At 40.3% G+C, this 17,295-nt stretch overlaps 1 protein-coding gene across 1 annotated transcript in view; it reads right to left on the bottom strand.

Annotated features, from left to right (window-relative positions):
• The window catches only part of LOC144201782 (laminin subunit alpha-3-like), a 38,119-nt gene that overhangs the window by 9,432 nt on the left and 11,392 nt on the right, over positions 1–17,295 (bottom strand). The window contains exons 14-52 of the mRNA XM_077724552.1: positions 17,121–17,255; positions 16,505–16,639; positions 16,378–16,430; positions 16,022–16,121; positions 15,590–15,642; positions 15,117–15,222; positions 14,956–15,055; positions 14,725–14,881; positions 13,803–13,941; positions 13,205–13,347; positions 12,600–12,703; positions 12,357–12,513; positions 12,115–12,278; positions 11,434–11,542; positions 11,269–11,366; positions 10,999–11,173; positions 10,710–10,836; positions 10,424–10,572; positions 10,244–10,359; positions 9,928–10,139; positions 9,647–9,851; positions 9,365–9,509; positions 8,621–8,761; positions 8,399–8,560; positions 8,192–8,293; positions 7,881–7,964; positions 7,506–7,736; positions 4,720–4,833; positions 3,595–3,713; positions 3,440–3,520; positions 3,210–3,310; positions 2,964–3,017; positions 2,725–2,876; positions 2,085–2,195; positions 1,797–1,908; positions 1,560–1,727; positions 936–1,132; positions 677–793; positions 71–225 (exon numbers count right to left, since the gene is read on the bottom strand). Of these exons, the coding sequence (XP_077580678.1) occupies positions 71–225; positions 677–793; positions 936–1,132; positions 1,560–1,727; positions 1,797–1,908; positions 2,085–2,195; positions 2,725–2,876; positions 2,964–3,017; positions 3,210–3,310; positions 3,440–3,520; positions 3,595–3,713; positions 4,720–4,833; positions 7,506–7,736; positions 7,881–7,964; positions 8,192–8,293; positions 8,399–8,560; positions 8,621–8,761; positions 9,365–9,509; positions 9,647–9,851; positions 9,928–10,139; positions 10,244–10,359; positions 10,424–10,572; positions 10,710–10,836; positions 10,999–11,173; positions 11,269–11,366; positions 11,434–11,542; positions 12,115–12,278; positions 12,357–12,513; positions 12,600–12,703; positions 13,205–13,347; positions 13,803–13,941; positions 14,725–14,881; positions 14,956–15,055; positions 15,117–15,222; positions 15,590–15,642; positions 16,022–16,121; positions 16,378–16,430; positions 16,505–16,639; positions 17,121–17,255 (5,083 nt within the window). The remainder of the gene's footprint in view (positions 1–70; positions 226–676; positions 794–935; positions 1,133–1,559; positions 1,728–1,796; positions 1,909–2,084; positions 2,196–2,724; positions 2,877–2,963; positions 3,018–3,209; positions 3,311–3,439; positions 3,521–3,594; positions 3,714–4,719; positions 4,834–7,505; positions 7,737–7,880; positions 7,965–8,191; positions 8,294–8,398; positions 8,561–8,620; positions 8,762–9,364; positions 9,510–9,646; positions 9,852–9,927; positions 10,140–10,243; positions 10,360–10,423; positions 10,573–10,709; positions 10,837–10,998; positions 11,174–11,268; positions 11,367–11,433; positions 11,543–12,114; positions 12,279–12,356; positions 12,514–12,599; positions 12,704–13,204; positions 13,348–13,802; positions 13,942–14,724; positions 14,882–14,955; positions 15,056–15,116; positions 15,223–15,589; positions 15,643–16,021; positions 16,122–16,377; positions 16,431–16,504; positions 16,640–17,120; positions 17,256–17,295) is intronic.

Raw genomic sequence — 17,295 nt, forward strand, 5'->3', positions numbered from 1 at the left:
AAAAAGCTTACTGAAACTTTCAAAATGGCTATGTGTCTTCTAAGTGTATATTTGCCTGCCATTAACTTACTCTTCCAGTTCTTTTGACATCTTTTTGAGATTCTCCGCGTGATTCTCGGCCGCTTCAACAACACTTTCCTTGGCCGCCACTTTGGAAATCTCGTTCACCTTCTTGGTCAAGTCGGTCTTTCCACCATCCAGTTCAGCGGCCAACTTTTCGTAAACCTGGAGAAGGTATAGAAAATGATATTTACAGCATTCCACTGACTGAGGCGTACTGATCTTTATCTACAGAGAGTGCGTGTTAGGACCAGTATCTCAATTATATATACTCATTTATCATAAATTGTAATATTTCCAAATTCTTCATGTTGCCTCAGGGTGTACTCAGATTTCAGTAGGAATGTCAGGTCCTATTTCTGCTTTTAAATCAATTCTAACTAACTCTTGCACAAATGTGTTGTCTATAAAATAATAAATATTAACATTTTTCACTCAAATTCCAAACTGTGCATAGTTTACCATTAACAAATGAGATAAAAAATCCCCTTTTTCGTTAAAAATTAAAATAAAAAGGTATTTTTTCTTCCTCCTCATCAAATGTCGGGTCACCAACTATTACAAGAAATAATTAAAATTAAGGGACATGATTAATAATGCATCCTATATAATGCACCTTTTTGTTGCTGGAAAGTGATTTAAGTAAATCTTCAACTTTCTTCAGTTCATCCGCCGCCATCTCCACCTCCTCCTTGACTGTCTTGCGTTCACTCTTAAGATTGTTGATGCGAACCTATGGGAAGTCAAAACCGTAATTACAAATGTAGCTGAAGACATTCAAGTATACTCAACATTTGTTCACTATGTCTTAATAACGTTTTCTTGTGGTGCTTATCTACTGTCCTTTGAGCGCATGTTGGCAGCGTGTGGGTTACCAGCATCTCCGGTATAGCTTCAGCATTGAGTCCGTTCTGTGCATTGGCTCTCTTCACAAGCTCAGTGGCGTTCTTCAGAGACTTGTCCAACTCCTTCAGCTTGGTCTCGTAGTCCTGCAGTTGCGCTTTCAACTTTCCTGCCGAGTTCTCGTTTTCCTCCAACTGCTTGCTCACGTTGCTCTTGATATAGTCCAAGACTGGATAAGGGAGTATAAAACAATAGTAAATACTTCAAGTATTTCTGTATTCAGTCGATTATGCATTTTTTTTTTTTATTATTGAACATATCTTATTCATTTATTCAGTGCTAAATATGTATGCATTTCAATTAAATGTATAGGAATGTCTAATGTCTTTCCACAATGGCAATGAATGGGTTAATGACATGATTTATTTAATGTTTTTAATATATTCATAAATATTTAATGAAGTTAGTTGTTTGTATTAAATGGCAATTTGTTATAGTTCCTAAGAATCAGATGATGGATATTGTTTCATGCATTTTAAAATGTAATTCTAAAAATGAATAGTAGTATTGTAAAATATTTAGTTGTTAATTCTTGCAAAATATTGAAGTTTGTTTGGAGTAAGGGTGTTAAAAGTATGCATTTGGGGGTACCATACGTTTCCTGGCCTCGTCTCTTTCCTTGTCGGCGGCGCTCTTCTGGGGCGTGAAGTTCCTGTTCTCCATCTCCTTCACCATGCTTTGAGCATCCTCCAGCATCTTAGTGAAATTCTCACTAGGCAATGTGCCTCCACTAGAGCCCCCGTCCTTCAGCTGGTCCAGGAGACCTGAGAACAAAATAAAAGAATTAAGCCCGCAAGCTTATTTAAATTCATTGAAGGGATTGTGAGCTTTACTTTTGATTTTTTTGAGCATGTTTTCAATCTCTCCGTCCAAATCTCGAGCTCTCTTGTGAGTTTTTTCAACACCCAAAGCAGCTTTGTCAGCATCCACTGCCGTCTGGTCAGCCTGAATGTGAATAAAAATCATACATTATAATACGAAATGAACTCTATTGCTGTCAATCAGGATAACCAATGTCAAAATGGATTCGGACATCGCCATCAATGGTAATTATTTTGGTAAATGGAAATGAATGGATATTTTTTTTAAAAGAATATATAAATATATAAATGTTCTATTACCTTATCTTGAAGAGAAGCAATGTCATCAGAGAGATTCAACATATCATCTTCCAGCTGTTTGACCCTGGAACTTTGACTATTGAGAGTGGTACTGAATTTGTTTACTAGATTCTACAAAGACAAAAAAAGTAGGAGAAAAGATAGATATTAAATATTGTGAGGGAACAGCTCATATAAGGGTCTTTATATAAACTACAAAGATAGACTAATACAAAGTAGAATAGATCATTTGTATTTTCGAGCAACTGCTACTTTAGCACACACATAGCAGCAGTCCTAATATTCTTGAAAAAAAAACAATAAATCATTGAAATAATGCATTATTAATTTTTGGTTTGTTTTCAAAATCAAGTTGAAGCACAGTGGAACAAAATGCGCTGTGATTACTTATCAGTAATTACATCTGGAATGTTTGTACAACCACTCCCATCTCGGTATTTGGCAGTCAGAGCAAGTGTCAATACTTGAGCATGTGTGTGCATATAGAATAAAAGACTGTCGTGTGTACATATCTTTTGTGGCCATGCATGAGCCATGGGGAAGCTCTTAATATGTCTCGACTTGCCAACTAGAATCCTGCAGTTTAAACCTGAATCCACTACCGGTTTATGGTTTATAGAGGCCCTACCCCAGTTGTTACCTTAGTGTCTGATACTGCACGCTCCAACTTCCTGAGCCTTTCTTGGGAGGAGGTGCCAGCGGAGGCGTTATCCAGTTGAGCTTTGATCCTCGCCAGTTCATCATCCATGTTTTCCAAGTCTCGTAGTAAAGTTTGGGCACAGTTGTCACACTCTGGAACACAAGAAAATGAGAGAAACCTTAAGACATTCACTATCATGGACTTAAATAGAAGCAGAAAAGTTCATTTCTCGTGTTTACCTTGGCAGTGATTGTCTGTGTTTGTGTCTCCAGGCTCAAATGTGCCTTTGCAAACTGCAAAATAAATGAAACGATGATAAAAAATTTCATTATAAGCAGCGGTCCCACATTTCAACAAGTTAACATCCTAGTATAATAACTGTCACAGGTGTTGTTTACTTTCTACAATTTGTGCCAGTCTTGCATTGTCAGTGGAAAATGATGAAAATAAGTGGATTCTGTTATTTGGTAAGTTATGTAGCCAACCTCCAGTCTTGGGATCACAGATGTTGGTGTTTCCATTACAATTGCAGGGACGACAACTTCCCCCTGGAACCAGTGGGTCTCCATAGAAACCAGGAGCACACCTGTATAAGTAGAAGCAAATAAGGTTGAATCTTTAAAAATGGATTTGCATTGCTCTTCGGCAGCCTCATTTTAAGTGTTGGTGGATGTGGAACCTTTTTCTCTTTGTGATAAATGGAGGTTTCACTTACTTTTCACATTTGTCTCCAATGTATCCTGCTCTGCAAATGCACTGGAACTCTCCATAGATTTCTCTGCAAGCTACAGCAAAGCTAAAAAAGCAATATGTGTTATAAAACAAAGGAAAAGCTTGGTAGATTACTATTTGGTGATTTTTTTAACTCACTTGTTTGAGGCCATATTGGAAGGGCATGGGCATACTTGGCAGGTCTTCTGAGCCGCAACACCGTAGTAACCTTCTTTGCAGTACGTACATCTGTCTCCAGCAGTGTTGTACTGACAGTTCTAAAAATTTAAAGGTGAAAAGTTGACATTTTTGTTTTTTGAAGCCCATCCCAAGCAGACCATCAAATCGTTTGTCACAAATACAATGTGGGAGGAGGAACGATGAGCAATCGAGAATGCATTTGATGCGTGAGCTCAGTGTTTGTTTGACACGCGGCAACGCAGGCCCGGTCTTGCTTGAGAATAACGTAATGGTGATAGTTGGGATGTTCAAGTGTGTACAAGCACATCCTTTGTTTAAGATAAATAATGACAGTGAAAACTATGACGCCGTAAAAAATGTAGAACAATAAAAAAAAAAGACATAAGTTGCAACATTGGCCAAAGGTGAGGAGCAATAAATTTTGTTGCAATCTCTCATTTCCAACCATTTCCTTACCTAAAGTGGGTAAAAAAATCATTCTAATATACCTTAGTCATTTGCAAACTGACCCTAACCCTAACCCTAACCCTAACCCTAACTGAACAAACCATTAGAGTAGACTGCCACCCATATGTGTATTTACATGACAAAATGTTTTCATTACTGTAGAGTAGTAAATGATTGACTAATAGAATGAAAAAAAACATTCATATTGCTCAGGGGTGGGGCCTTGCGGCTCGAGTGGTTAGCATGTTGGCCTCACATTAAGGGTCCTGGTTCAAATCCAAGTTGGTTCACCTGTGTGGAGTATGCATGTTCTTTCTGAGCCTGCGTGGGTTTTTCTCCGGGTGCTCCGGTTTCCTCCCACAGCCCAAAAACATGCAGAGAAGGCTGGTTGAACACTCTAAATTCCCCCTTAGGTATGAGTGAGAGCATGAATAGTTGTTTGTCTCCTTGTGCCCTGCAATTGGCTGGCGACCGATTCTGGCCGTATTCAGTCATTTTGAGTGAGAGAGGCCTTATGTTAAATCTCAATACCACTCACATGTGATTGTATGATGCTTGATTTATGATCATTATAACTTTTAAAATGCTTTCCATTGGAGAGTGTGATGTACTCAAGAGTAAGTGCGTGTAGCTCACCAGGCATCTCCCGGTCCAGTCCTCACACTCGTCCGCCAAACCGTTACAGTCACAGCGTACACAACGACCCAAGTATGGCCCAATGCCATCTCGGAAGTATCCTGGCGCACATTTCTATTAAGAGAAGACCATGAAAATACAGTTAAGAGCAGTAAGCCAGTCTAAGACTTTGAATTCAATCAATAGTTTGATTATTGCAACACTTTTTACATGAATACATTTAAAATCTTTGAGTGGAGTTTCCCATTAGAGAGAAATGCTGAACTTAAACTTAAGAAAATGTGAACTGATTTCAGCGCAGCCTTTGTCCTTTGATCAGACAAACACACCTTAAGACCTCTAATTACCTCATTCTGATTCCTGTCTGAGTCGTCATTGACAGAGGGAAAGCGGACCACTTGTTCCCCGTCGCTCCCCTGCTCACTAAACCTCGGATACTCCACCCTCTGATCCGCCTGATGTCTTAACCTCCACCTGCCGACATGTCTCCCATTGCGGGGTCGGTGAGCACCTTCCCGAACGGGCCTGTTTCCAGCCAGGCATAGTCCTATCAGAGACCCCCATAGCACAATCCTTAGCAGTACCCCTGTTACGTGCCAGTGCCGAGCCATCGGGCTTTCTGACATTCCTGACGTCTAGTCCGTGTGAAATGATGCTCCACTTTCCCCTGCTTCTGCCTCTTAAACGCACACATGCGCGCACTGACAAGCCCACTGAGGATACGCCCTATCCCCAGCTGAGTAACTGCACTGACTGTACCAAAGCGCACAAGCACATACATGCAGCCCTTACCGATCCCATGTCATAAACGCACACAAATGTGGCACACACTAAGAGCAAAGAGCAACTATTCGCTGCCACTGCGAGTGATCTCACAAGTCAAAATGCAAATATTATGTACTAGAATATATCTATGCCAGTTATGTAAAGTGGCAGACAGAACAATTCCCTTTTCGCGACTCTTGTGAGGATAAGTACTACAGAAAATGAATGAATGGCTTTTTTGATAGTCGATGAATTGTTTGAATGCACCGTTGACCTCAAAATGCCAGACATTTTTAAATAATAAAAATAATACATAAAAAAAATAAGAAATCAAAATAAAAAGTTCAGTATTTGGATCAGTCAGGTTTATCAAGATACATTTCTGATGGCAAAAATCTTAACCCAAATATGTCCATGAAAATGAAGTGATTACACGTTGTAAAATCTGAAATGAAGCTGTGTGTACACAGTCTGTGTGTGATTTACGATTGTGTCAAACACCCGTAGACAGTAGAGTCACACCTGAATCACGCTGACCAAACACACGCACCCACACCTACTTTAAGGTGTGTCCATAGGATTGACAGACTGAGGACAATCCAACTCAAATGACTAACATTGAGCCCAGGTACATATACTCATAAGTACAATTGTAGACTGTAATGAAATTGTCAGTCATACTTCCTTTTTCAATTCTCAGCCTCATCAGTGTAAGTAATGGAAAGGAATCAACTCAAATCCAGACCTCAAAAACTACACTGAAAGAAAGAAAACAACCACACAACCTTTAACAAAGAGCTATGCAGACAAGATGGAATCCATGTATAAAAAAAAGAATGATTCTAAGCACATAAACTCTAGTGTCCATAACAAAGGAATGCTGGAATTGTTCCTATGAGTTGGAACCATGGCTGTGATCCCGGTTTTATAATGGTTAATATTATGTCTGCATGATTGTGCATTTTCATCCCATCATGGCCTGAGGCCACCGACTTTTAGACCGGCTGGTTGTTTTCCAGCAGTACATTCCGCCTAAGTCTCCTCAGCTGATGAATTTGGCCGGCGGGAAAAAAGATGGCAATTCAAATTTTAGGCGTGTTGGGACAACCTTGGAAGAACTTCGAGGAGATGCTGCACCACTAAAAATAACAACACACTACACCACCCGACAACTCAACACCTGAGAAGGTAATCCACTCCTATTTTTTTCACATTGGGAGAAAATGGAAGGAGTTTGAAAGCGAGTAGTACAACTCTATGTGTGGTAACAGAGATCACAATCCTGTTGCGCAAAAGTCACTGATAGAACTGCAATTATGAATAATTAGTTTAACCAATATGCTACAAGTTGAGATACTTTAGTCACTTTCCAGGTTTACCATAATTGTTGTAAAAGTGTAAGACCATCTATTAACATGTGATATTTAAGCCGTTGCAAATTTTATGTCAGCGAACGTTTTTACCCTGGAATATTTATCTATTTAAGATTGTTTTCATAGTTTAAACAAATGTGAGTCATTCCACTGTAAGAAGAAGCTTCTAGTTAACAGACATGTGTAAATAATTGCAGAGAGAGGCAGAGAGGCAACCTTTCCACCAGTCTGGTGTCTTAGAATTGCAATCACTGGATTGAAGTCAGATGCTTCTTGTTTCAACAGACATCTAATTAGTTAAACTGTCTGTGCTGGATTGGTTGGAACAAAAACCTGCACTCACAGCGGCACCTCGAGGACTGGCTTGCCCAGGTCTGTTCTAATACAATATTAAATGAGATATAACGCCATCTAAGGGCATTATATGTATTTTACAATTTACTAGGTTTTAGTATTTTAATGATTGATCAAAACTTCAAAATCTTCACTTTAAAAGGTTCAATGTTAGATCCAAGTGGCTTCATTTCAGTGAATTGTAGTGGAAACACTAACAAATGATTACATTTCACTTAGATACCACTTCTCTTACACTTACTCACTTGAAAAAGAAGACATGCACTCATTTATATAGATATATGTTAAACTCACCTCGCAGGAGTCTCCGGCGAATTGAGGTGGGCAGGAGCAGACCTCTACGGTGTTCCCAGGACCTCCAGTACCTGTGTCGGTGGCTTCCTCAATCCCCACCTGGCCCAGGCTAAGTCGCTGACTCTGAGAAAAGTACAAGGCTCGAATCCTCAGATGCATTAGGCCTGCGAGGACCATCATCAGCTGTTCTCTAGACACGGGCCTGTTGGTACCAGCGTGGCGCCAGTTTCCCTGTGGACAGAAAACCATGGATAAGATGGGTACTTGAATAAAAGTATTGTGACAATGTCAAATCTCAAATCTAGGTTCTTTCTTTTCTTGTTTTAAATCTGTGCATGAACGACTTTACAAACTATATTTGTTGCAGTTACATACCTCTACAAGCTGGATACGGCCCTGATATATTCTGTCTGGCAACTGGACTTGAGGAGCTATATGGATCAGTGTCAGGTCATTACCCTGCATTCAAAAAACACCCCAGTATTAATCATTATTGTTTCATATAAATAAATAAAAAATAATCTTATGAATGAACAAAATTATATAAAAATCAACTATGAATAGAATTATTTTATGATGAATACAAAGAGAAATACACTTTGGCCCTGCTACACTTGAGTTGATTAAAAATAATTAAAATTAATATCACATAACATTGTTTTTTCATATCTATTTTACAATCATACAGTCAGTAAGACATCGGGAAGTCTGTCCATAAGAATCATTCCTTCACTGGGAATCCCAAAGGATTTGGCCTGGTAGGTGAGGAACCCTCCATAAGACGACACCTGGGATGATGGGAGGAAAAACGATTAAATACACTACAGTACAACATGTGTAATAATCTTGCTTTAATGTCGATCTACCATTAAGTGACCACAGACTTGACTCACCCTGTTTCCGTGGTATGAGGCCGGGGCCACCCAATGCAAATCTTGAATTGAAGACGTAAGTTCCTGGATATCTGCTACCATTGTATTACTGGCTGCATTCAACACGGAGGGAACCTCTCGGCGGTCTGCGCTTTCCAACCTCCAGCCACGCATATCCACAAACTAACAAACGAGGGACATACTTACGTATAATTCAATTCCAAATCAAGTCATGACACCAACCTTGCCTCGGCGTTTGCGAGAACTCTGACACTTGTCGGTGGCTCCAAAGCAGAAGCAACCAGTACAGCCATCAGTGTTGGACGGGTCAAAGTAGAAGGAACCATCCCGGCATGTGTCGCACCTGGTGCCGGCGACATTTTTCTACAGACATACGTAAGAACACCGAGAGTAAAGCTAGGGCTGAGTAATCAAGCATGTTTTATAACAGCGGTCAGCAACTCCGGTCCTCATAGGCACCTATCCAGTCTATTTTCCATGTTTCCCGCCCCTTAAGCTCACCTGAGTCAAATATTCAACTCATCAGCAAGCTGTCTAAAAGCTTGCTATTGATCTATATGGAAAAGAGACTGCATAGATTCCCTTGAAGACTGGAGTTGGTGACCCCAATGAGCCCCAACTTCTACACTGTAAAACACAAGTAAAATACTTGTGTGCTACAGCGTATTTGTTCTAGCCCCAAAACATTTTTTTACTTTAAATAGACTCTTATTCTGTCATAAAGTGGTGGAGAAAACAGTTATTGAAATTATCAGAATATAAACTGCTTGTCCCCTGCAGTTTAAGTAAATGTATGGTTTTTACAGGCTTAGGCAGGATATGTTCACAAGACACACACCTAAGTTCACCTAAGTTTTTACAATTTAACTAAATTGAAATTACATACATCCGTTTGAAACCCAAGTTTAAAGATTACTGCATTGAATGTATGAAGAGACAAACTGCTATTTGCCGTATCTGGTGTACCTTGCAGAGACACCTCCCCGTGTCGGGTTGACACACGTCGGCTGTAACTCCGCCTTGCTCGCAGTCGCAAGGGACACAATTAGGAAAGTGGTAATATCCTGCAGCACATCGATCACACTGCCGTCCACTAATCCTGGGCTTGCAGCTACACACATGTAATAAATAACAAGGTCAGATCCACCTACCATTGATGGAAAATTGTGCAACTTGAATCGGATTACATCTGTTTTTTTTAGGCTTCAATTTAAGATGAAATGAATGTGAAAACATTTTTGAACTCACCTGCACTGTCCAGTGACACGGTCGCACAGGGGTCCAGCATCAGCTCGCAGACCTTCCCCCTCGCAGTCGCATCCCTCGCATCCCAACAGAGGATGAAAACTGAAGGTCTGGTTCTGACACACTTCACAGGTCGGCCTGACCGTCTGAGGTGGGCACACGCAACGACCAGTCACCTCGTCGCACAGTCGCCGGCCGCACTCGCACGCTGCTCGATAAAAAAAACACTTTCTTGGTTGTTTCGCGCATTGAATGTAAGCTAATGCTGTTTGCCTTTCACTCACGTCTGCAGTAAGGGAAACCGTAGTACCCTGTGGCACACTTAGTACACCTCCGCCCAATGACGTGAGGCCTGCAGGGACATTTTCCTCCATCTGGATTACACACAGATCCAGTGGATCCCGATTGGTCGCAGTTGCAAGGGAGAGCTCCATCGTTATAAAATGCCACCAAAGAGCGTGCAGATTCTCGGCAAAATTGGGAGGATGTTCTAGGGGTGGGGAAACATGAGAATTTGTATGTATATCGCTGTTAATGATAATCATTGAGTTGAATAATAAAGAAATTGCCATTTCTAGTGGAATTTAAGTATCCACCTACTCAATAAAGAAACCTTCTCCTCTGCACTGCTGCATAAAAAGTGTCGACTTGTCCAATGGCTTCTCTCTCAAGAGGTCAGGAGTGTAACTACTCTCAGGGACCAGCAATATATGATCCTATATCAGTAAAGTACATTAAGTAAGAAAACACTTCAATGGATTTTAAACCTGAAGCACCAACCAGAATAAGGGTCTTGCGAAGAGGAATTATGATTGAGATGAGTGGCGGCTGCCAAGATGGCTGGGTAAAGTCGAGGATTGTGTGCCCGTCAGCAGTCAGGACGTCTCTACAGCCTGACATCGAGGGGCAGAATGATGCATTGATGAAACCTGTAATGCAAGAAAACCAAAGAATGAAATTGAGGATAACGACGATACATGAGTGTATTCTGCCTCAGCTTTTCACTGTCTTTGGGAAGCTTAAGTGGAAATGAGGATTCAATAAAATTAGCAGCAACTAGACTCACCCTTCCAGTCATGACCGGCATCCACCCGGATTTCTACAGGAAAGGAAACATGCTCCGGTTGGCGATAGTGCAAAACTACAGCATATCGGCCAGGAATAGGCACTTTGGGGGTGAATCTTATTTCTGTCTAGATGGATAAAAACAGGAAATTTATATTTAATTTGCTCCTATTGAGGACAATAGACATCCAGTCTATTCTAACCCTCTCAATGGAGATGTATTGGATATCTATTACCAACAATGACAGCCAATAAAGTAAAATCATGGGCAAGTCTATCATCTTTGATACCTGAGGGTATTTGAGCAAAATCTTGTCACTTTGAGGAGAAAAGTCTAATTGTCGTCTCTGTCGCCAGTCAATGTTGTCTCTTTGTTGCTGAACAGTATTCAGCTTGCCGTCAATGGCTGCGTGTAAAACCCAACCTGGTGAAGCCTTGCTCAATGGGTTTACCACACAGTACTGACTACAAACACACACAAAAAAATTAACTAATATTGGGAAAAAAGCAGGCCATAACTAAATGTTAAGGTCTTAGTTTAATCCATTTAGGCAGTTTACCTGTTGTCAGTAAAGTGGCCGTGAGTTGAGATGCACATCACCTTGGCTTCCACATACTCCATGGAGAATTCCTTAGCAGGAATGGCGTAGATTTTGTGCTGAAGGCAAAAATGGTGGCAGGTGAGTATGTTGTTCTACAGAAATGGAGGTAGAAATACATCTCACGAGCAGGAAAGAAGCGGTGGACATCTGCAGGAGAAGTTCTGTTCTGTGAGCAAGCTGCAGCACAGCCACTTGATTTTTGTTGTCCACTGCCGCACTCCGACATAAAAAGCTATGAGGGGACAACAAAAAGCAAATATTTTAGGTTGAATGCAGGGTTGAGGTTAACAAACTTTTGCACTAAAGGCAAGATAGTGTATGGAATTTTATCTTTTTTTGCATTGTTTTTATTGATGAGCATTTGTTTGTAGAGAAAAATAATAGGTTCATATCTAATTACAGGTGAAAATAACAATTTTTGACAAAAAAGCACTATATTATGTTTCTGTAATGGCTAATATTTGAAATTAACCTTAAATATTAACAAATTCCTAAAGAACTATTATTCTTTCACCATTTGGCTGTAATGTAAGGTGATAGACGTGCCTTAATATAAATTATCTTCTTCTTTTAGTATCTACTACAACACATTCTCTGTGAATACTATATTTCTGTAAACCTATACTGGCAGGGAATGAGATAAAAAGAAAATGTTTCCATATTTACAAAAGCAATTTGAGGGATAAAAAATGCATTCATACCACAGCTCTGTGGGCCGAACTAATACATTTTACAGAAAGCAGCAGGCAAGCATCAATGTATGACAACCGAATAGTGAGCAACAATGTCATTTGCAGGACTCACCTATAGTCACAACTGTATATGTTCACCCTGGCTCGCATTTGTCCACCATGCTGGACACCCACTAGGATGTTGACATTCTGAACACTGTCCACCATGCTGGCATACTCCAAGATGAGAGCATGAGGTCCAGGCTGAGAAACACGCAGACTGAGCTGCAACTGCGACTACAAGACAGGAAAAAACAAAGAACACAGTTGAAGAATGAGACCAAGAATTTGTTCTCTCGTCATGTACTCGCCCACCTGCATGCCATGTAAATAGGCCATTTCAGGATGGTCCGGGGTGGGCCGCCGCACACGAGCCTGCCTCTTATTTCGGCCCCTCCGGCTAGAGAAGCTCCCCTGTGACCCCAAGGCCGAACTAAACGTATCCATGGCCACGTGCTTGTACAGGAGACAGCTTCAAGATGCAAGAAAAAGTTGAATTTGTTTTTCAACATAATGGCTGAGTTTTTATGAATTCAAACATGAAAGAAATGTCATCACTTTTCATTTCTAGGTGCTGTTGAAATGTATGTGCAGGGCTTTGTGATCTCTTCTTGCAGCAGTGGTGCTTCATAGTAATCCTGAGGCAGTAGAACCAAATAGTCCTGAGGAACAGAGAGACATTCTGGGTCAGTGAAGCACAACATTTGGACATTTCCACTGAACAGATTTAGTATAGACATACGTTTCCAACATAAGTAAATCATTTATATATTGACTTGAAGTTTCCTAAATAGCACAATTTCAGATTACTTTTACTAACTACTTTTAAAAATATTGAGATGTTGCAAGCATTTTTCTAAAATAAAGAGGTTAATTGTAAGTCTCAACTAGCTTGTAAATTCAAGCCCGTTTTTCTAAATGTTGACATTTTGCTACCTTTTTTAAAATTGAAATTAAATGTTTTATGTAAACCACGCCTATGCGACCAAGAATTTGGCCATTTTGTAAATTACTATGTTTTTAAAACATCATTACTGACAGCACAGTAAGTGGTTAGCACATTTTACGCAACGTTATATATTAAAGATCTACACAATGAAATTGACTTTTGTGTTTACGTCTCTTGGTTGCCTTGGTAATGTATCTTCACTGAAACAACTCACCAGCAGAACTCCTGGTGCTTTAATGTGGATGATCCAGTTTCCGGGTGTCAGCGCAAAGGGCTCGGCAAAGCCATCTCCAGGAACGGTGAGGAATGAGGGATGTGGGCTTTCAGGGAATACAACTTCTATACTCTGCTGTGATGCTGCAAAAGCACAAATGTGATATTTAAATCGTTGAGTTTTCCTTGTTGTGATATATGCATGCATTCTGCAGCCCCCCGGGCGGCATGTGGCTGTTTTCATTATTTTGCGGGAAATTTAATTTAGTTAGTCACTCGATATTCATCCAATCCATTCGATTGCCTCAGTCCAAATAGATTGGATGTCTGTCAAGGTGGATTAGCAGTTAGTGGGTTAATTTAAGAATCAACATTAAAGACTTTAAAAGCTAGAAGGTTAATGATTGTTTTTCTAGATTCAGTATTGCAATTGGTAAAGTTAATATTATGTCAACTTCAAAAAAATTCAAGCAAGGCAGTATAAAACCAGCATGTGGGTCCCAAGTGAGACCAACTGAGAAGCTACTATTTTTAGGAGTGATATAGTTAACTCCAGACATTTTCCTGCTATATGCTCCCTACTAAAGAGGCTGACTTACCTGCACCGCCTCTGTTATGTTCTGCCATGATGCTGCCACTCACATCTGCGCGGCTTGGGTTAGTGAATCGCAGCAAGACACGATACAAGTAGCGTTTGACATCTTTTGGATCAACATGCACTGTTACTCTGACTTCACTCTGCAGAGGGAACCACAGTGACATACAACTGATGGGATAAAACATTGGAGGAAGCAACGGGTGGCATCACAACTGGGTTAAATAACACACGGAAAAGCAGGAGAGGAAAAAGCAGCCAAATGACGCCCTCCACTTACAGTCACAGCATGGCTGCGAGCCAGCTACTTCAGCCACTGTGACCCTTGCTCTCAATCGCATCGCCCTCCCTTTAATGGCGTAGCGCATTACAATATGGAAAGTACCAGGAAAGCCAAGAGCAAGGGTGAGGATAACCTCTGGCTGAAAAACAAGGCATCACTTCCCCGTTACTAACAGAGGAGCAAATATTAATTACAATGATTAGGATATAAAGATTTTAAAAAGGAAGGCTGAACAGTAGAATGATAGAAAAAGATCAGGCATAAGTATGAGCATGTGTGGTTGTGCGTATCCTTGTGATTTGCGATTGGCTAACCACCAATTAATGGTGTATACCCCGCCTGGTGCCCATAAACAGATGGGATGGGCTCCAGCACCCCTGTGACCTTTATAAGAATGTGCACTTTGGAAACGGAATGAATGAGTTAATATTCAAATGTATGGGAGTGGGAATCACTGCGTATAGCTTGTAATATTAATTGTAGCAAATAATATTTTGATGGTATAATGTTATTGTATGTCATGTTTGTAACCCATGAATTTTGCACTTGATCATGAATTGAATCCAATTCCCTTTTATCAAGGAGAAAATGTGCAATTCAATTTGTTCAGCACCAAGAGTACAAAATTAAAATTAAGATTCACCTGTGCGGTGGACAATTGGGCGTAACCTCGCCAGCTGAACTCCGGGAATTCTTGTGGGTTGTAACCAAAACGAATTGGTCTGGAGTTTGGTGTGGTGCCGTCCTCCACCTCAAACTTCAACTGATGCAAAGTGGGGAAATAGTAGCTTGGTGCTGGCCTGAGAGGGAACATTATGATAGAAATAAAAATAACATGACAACATTGTTAACTTGAACTACTATTTGAATATACTTTGTGCATTGGAGGCCAACTATGTTTTGGCGGCAGCGACATTGTCCTGATGTGGCGTCACAAGCCTTGCTTAAAGCGCCACCAAGATCACACTCACAACCTGCAAAGGATTCAATACCATCAGAAATGAATCAGGAACAATTCTGTGACCTTAAGCTCACCTTGGCAACCAAAATAATTCTTTTTCTGCAACAGGTAGTAGCCATCATCACAGGAGTCACATGTACGCCCACTTGCACGGGACTTGCAGTGGCACTGCCCGTTTCTCTGTGTCAATGGAAAAAACAATAACTCATATATTGGGTAAAAATATATATATCATTAGCATGTAGGCATAAACGTATTAGTTAGGTCTGTCAGCCCCAAACTTAACAAGTTCAAATGAACTACGACCTACTGGCTCCCTTCCTAAACATAATTTCATTCATCAAATTAATCAGACCTGATACATAACAAAATCACACACTTTGAGAATATAAATCCTTAGAATAAACCAATAATTTTAGTTCTTATTCATCTAAAAATAACAGAAAAATAGCTATTTTAGTCAGAGAACAACAATAAAAATCACTGTTGATCTCTCCCTCCACAACCTCTAAAAATCCCAAAGCAGAAATAAAACACATAAAAGTACCTGCTCACACTCGCCAACACCACTCAGCGTCCCTTTGACATCGCACCTGCAGCCTTAAATTAAATTGGGGGAGGTGAAAGGAAGAGAGAAACACTATGAAATGAATAGACTCTGATTGCAGGATATAGTCACTTTCATGGGTGAAGAGCAACAGCACAAAAGCTCACCGGGAGCTTTAAAGTCAACTGGGTGAAATGAAAATATTCCCATAAATGTCAAGAGCAGCAAGATTCTACTGATATTAACCCCCTCTCATTGTAGAGGTCACATTCTTGCTACAGAGTAGATCTGTAGCAGGGGAAAGTATTTTATCCTATCTTTTTAAATCATATAATGAAATAACATCCACATTTGAGCATTAGAGGTACTGTACCTGGAAAAAATGCTTAAAATGGTGAAAAAGAGGCATATTATGACTTCTTTAAAGCATACCTTCACAACCATGTGTACTGTCAGCTTCCAGGTTCCAGTGGAGAGGCTTACATGTGTCACACAAGACACCCTCTGTGTTGGCTCGACAGCGGCAGGAACCCTAAAACAACAAAGGAGACATCGATTGACGGAAATGGGCTTTAGAATTCACACAGCAGGATTTATGACTATCAACATATGCTGAGATGGACATATTGCAGCAGTGTTTTGATCATACCTAGCTCATTTTTAGGGGAGCATTGCAAGTAGGATACATGTTGTTTTTAGGTTAAACAACGAGAGTACTGAGCACACACACACTTACACAACAAAACAATTATAAGAACAACAGAATAACCTTTTTAGAGGATGCATACCATTTGAAGTTCTATACTTTCTGTCCCATATGGATTACATTCAGGAATGGACACTAGAAGCACAAAGAGAGCTCAATGCCACAAAAAATACATTTTTAAAAAGCATTTCTTTTGTTTCTTGTGTCACCTAAGCATGAAGGGAAGCTGCGTCCAGATGCACAGTGGTCACACTGCTGGCCGGACACTCCAGGCAGACACAAACACTGACCCGACAGCGGGTTACACAGGATGCCGTATGAACCTTCCCGGGAACACTGGCAGGCTGGATAAATGAAGAGTGCAAAAGGTCACTTTAATACAAGATATCCATCACAAATGTTGTCTTTTCTGGGGAAATTCCTTAAAAGGAAGATGGGAGATGATTCAGCACTCAAAATACACAATGAAATTAAACTGAGGTCGAGTGCATGGCATTGTGGGAAAAAAAAACTTTCTTTTCCTGCAGAATTGATTCATTCACATGAAAAAGTTCTATGTGGATTTCTTGTAATTTGTGTATTGAACATGTTAAACTAAATTACCCTTCCCATGAACACAGTATTTTCTGTTCATTTTTCAGCTGCTACTTAACATTATATTTTGTCCTCATGAACAAGTGATAATTATCATTTTTGCCACTGCTAATATTTGAGTTACATTTCGTGTATATTGTACAGCTTGTACCTAAAGTGTCCAGTATTATAAAATGATTTCTCGTTGGGGCATGAGTAAATGACAATATGTTTGTTTATGACATGACCCACCAGCGCATTCTGGGTATCCATAGTAACCAGGTGCACATTGGTCACAGGCTGGAGCTCCATAGTTGGGGAGGCAACTACACTGACCGCTTGCACTGCATACACTCTCAGCCACACCAGCTCCATCACAAAGGCATGCTGGATATAGGAAATAAATACAGTACATTATTCAATTATA

This window comes from Stigmatopora nigra, chromosome 9 (assembly GCF_051989575.1).
Source record: "Stigmatopora nigra isolate UIUO_SnigA chromosome 9, RoL_Snig_1.1, whole genome shotgun sequence".
Classification (NCBI taxonomy): Eukaryota; Metazoa; Chordata; class Actinopteri; order Syngnathiformes; family Syngnathidae; genus Stigmatopora; species Stigmatopora nigra.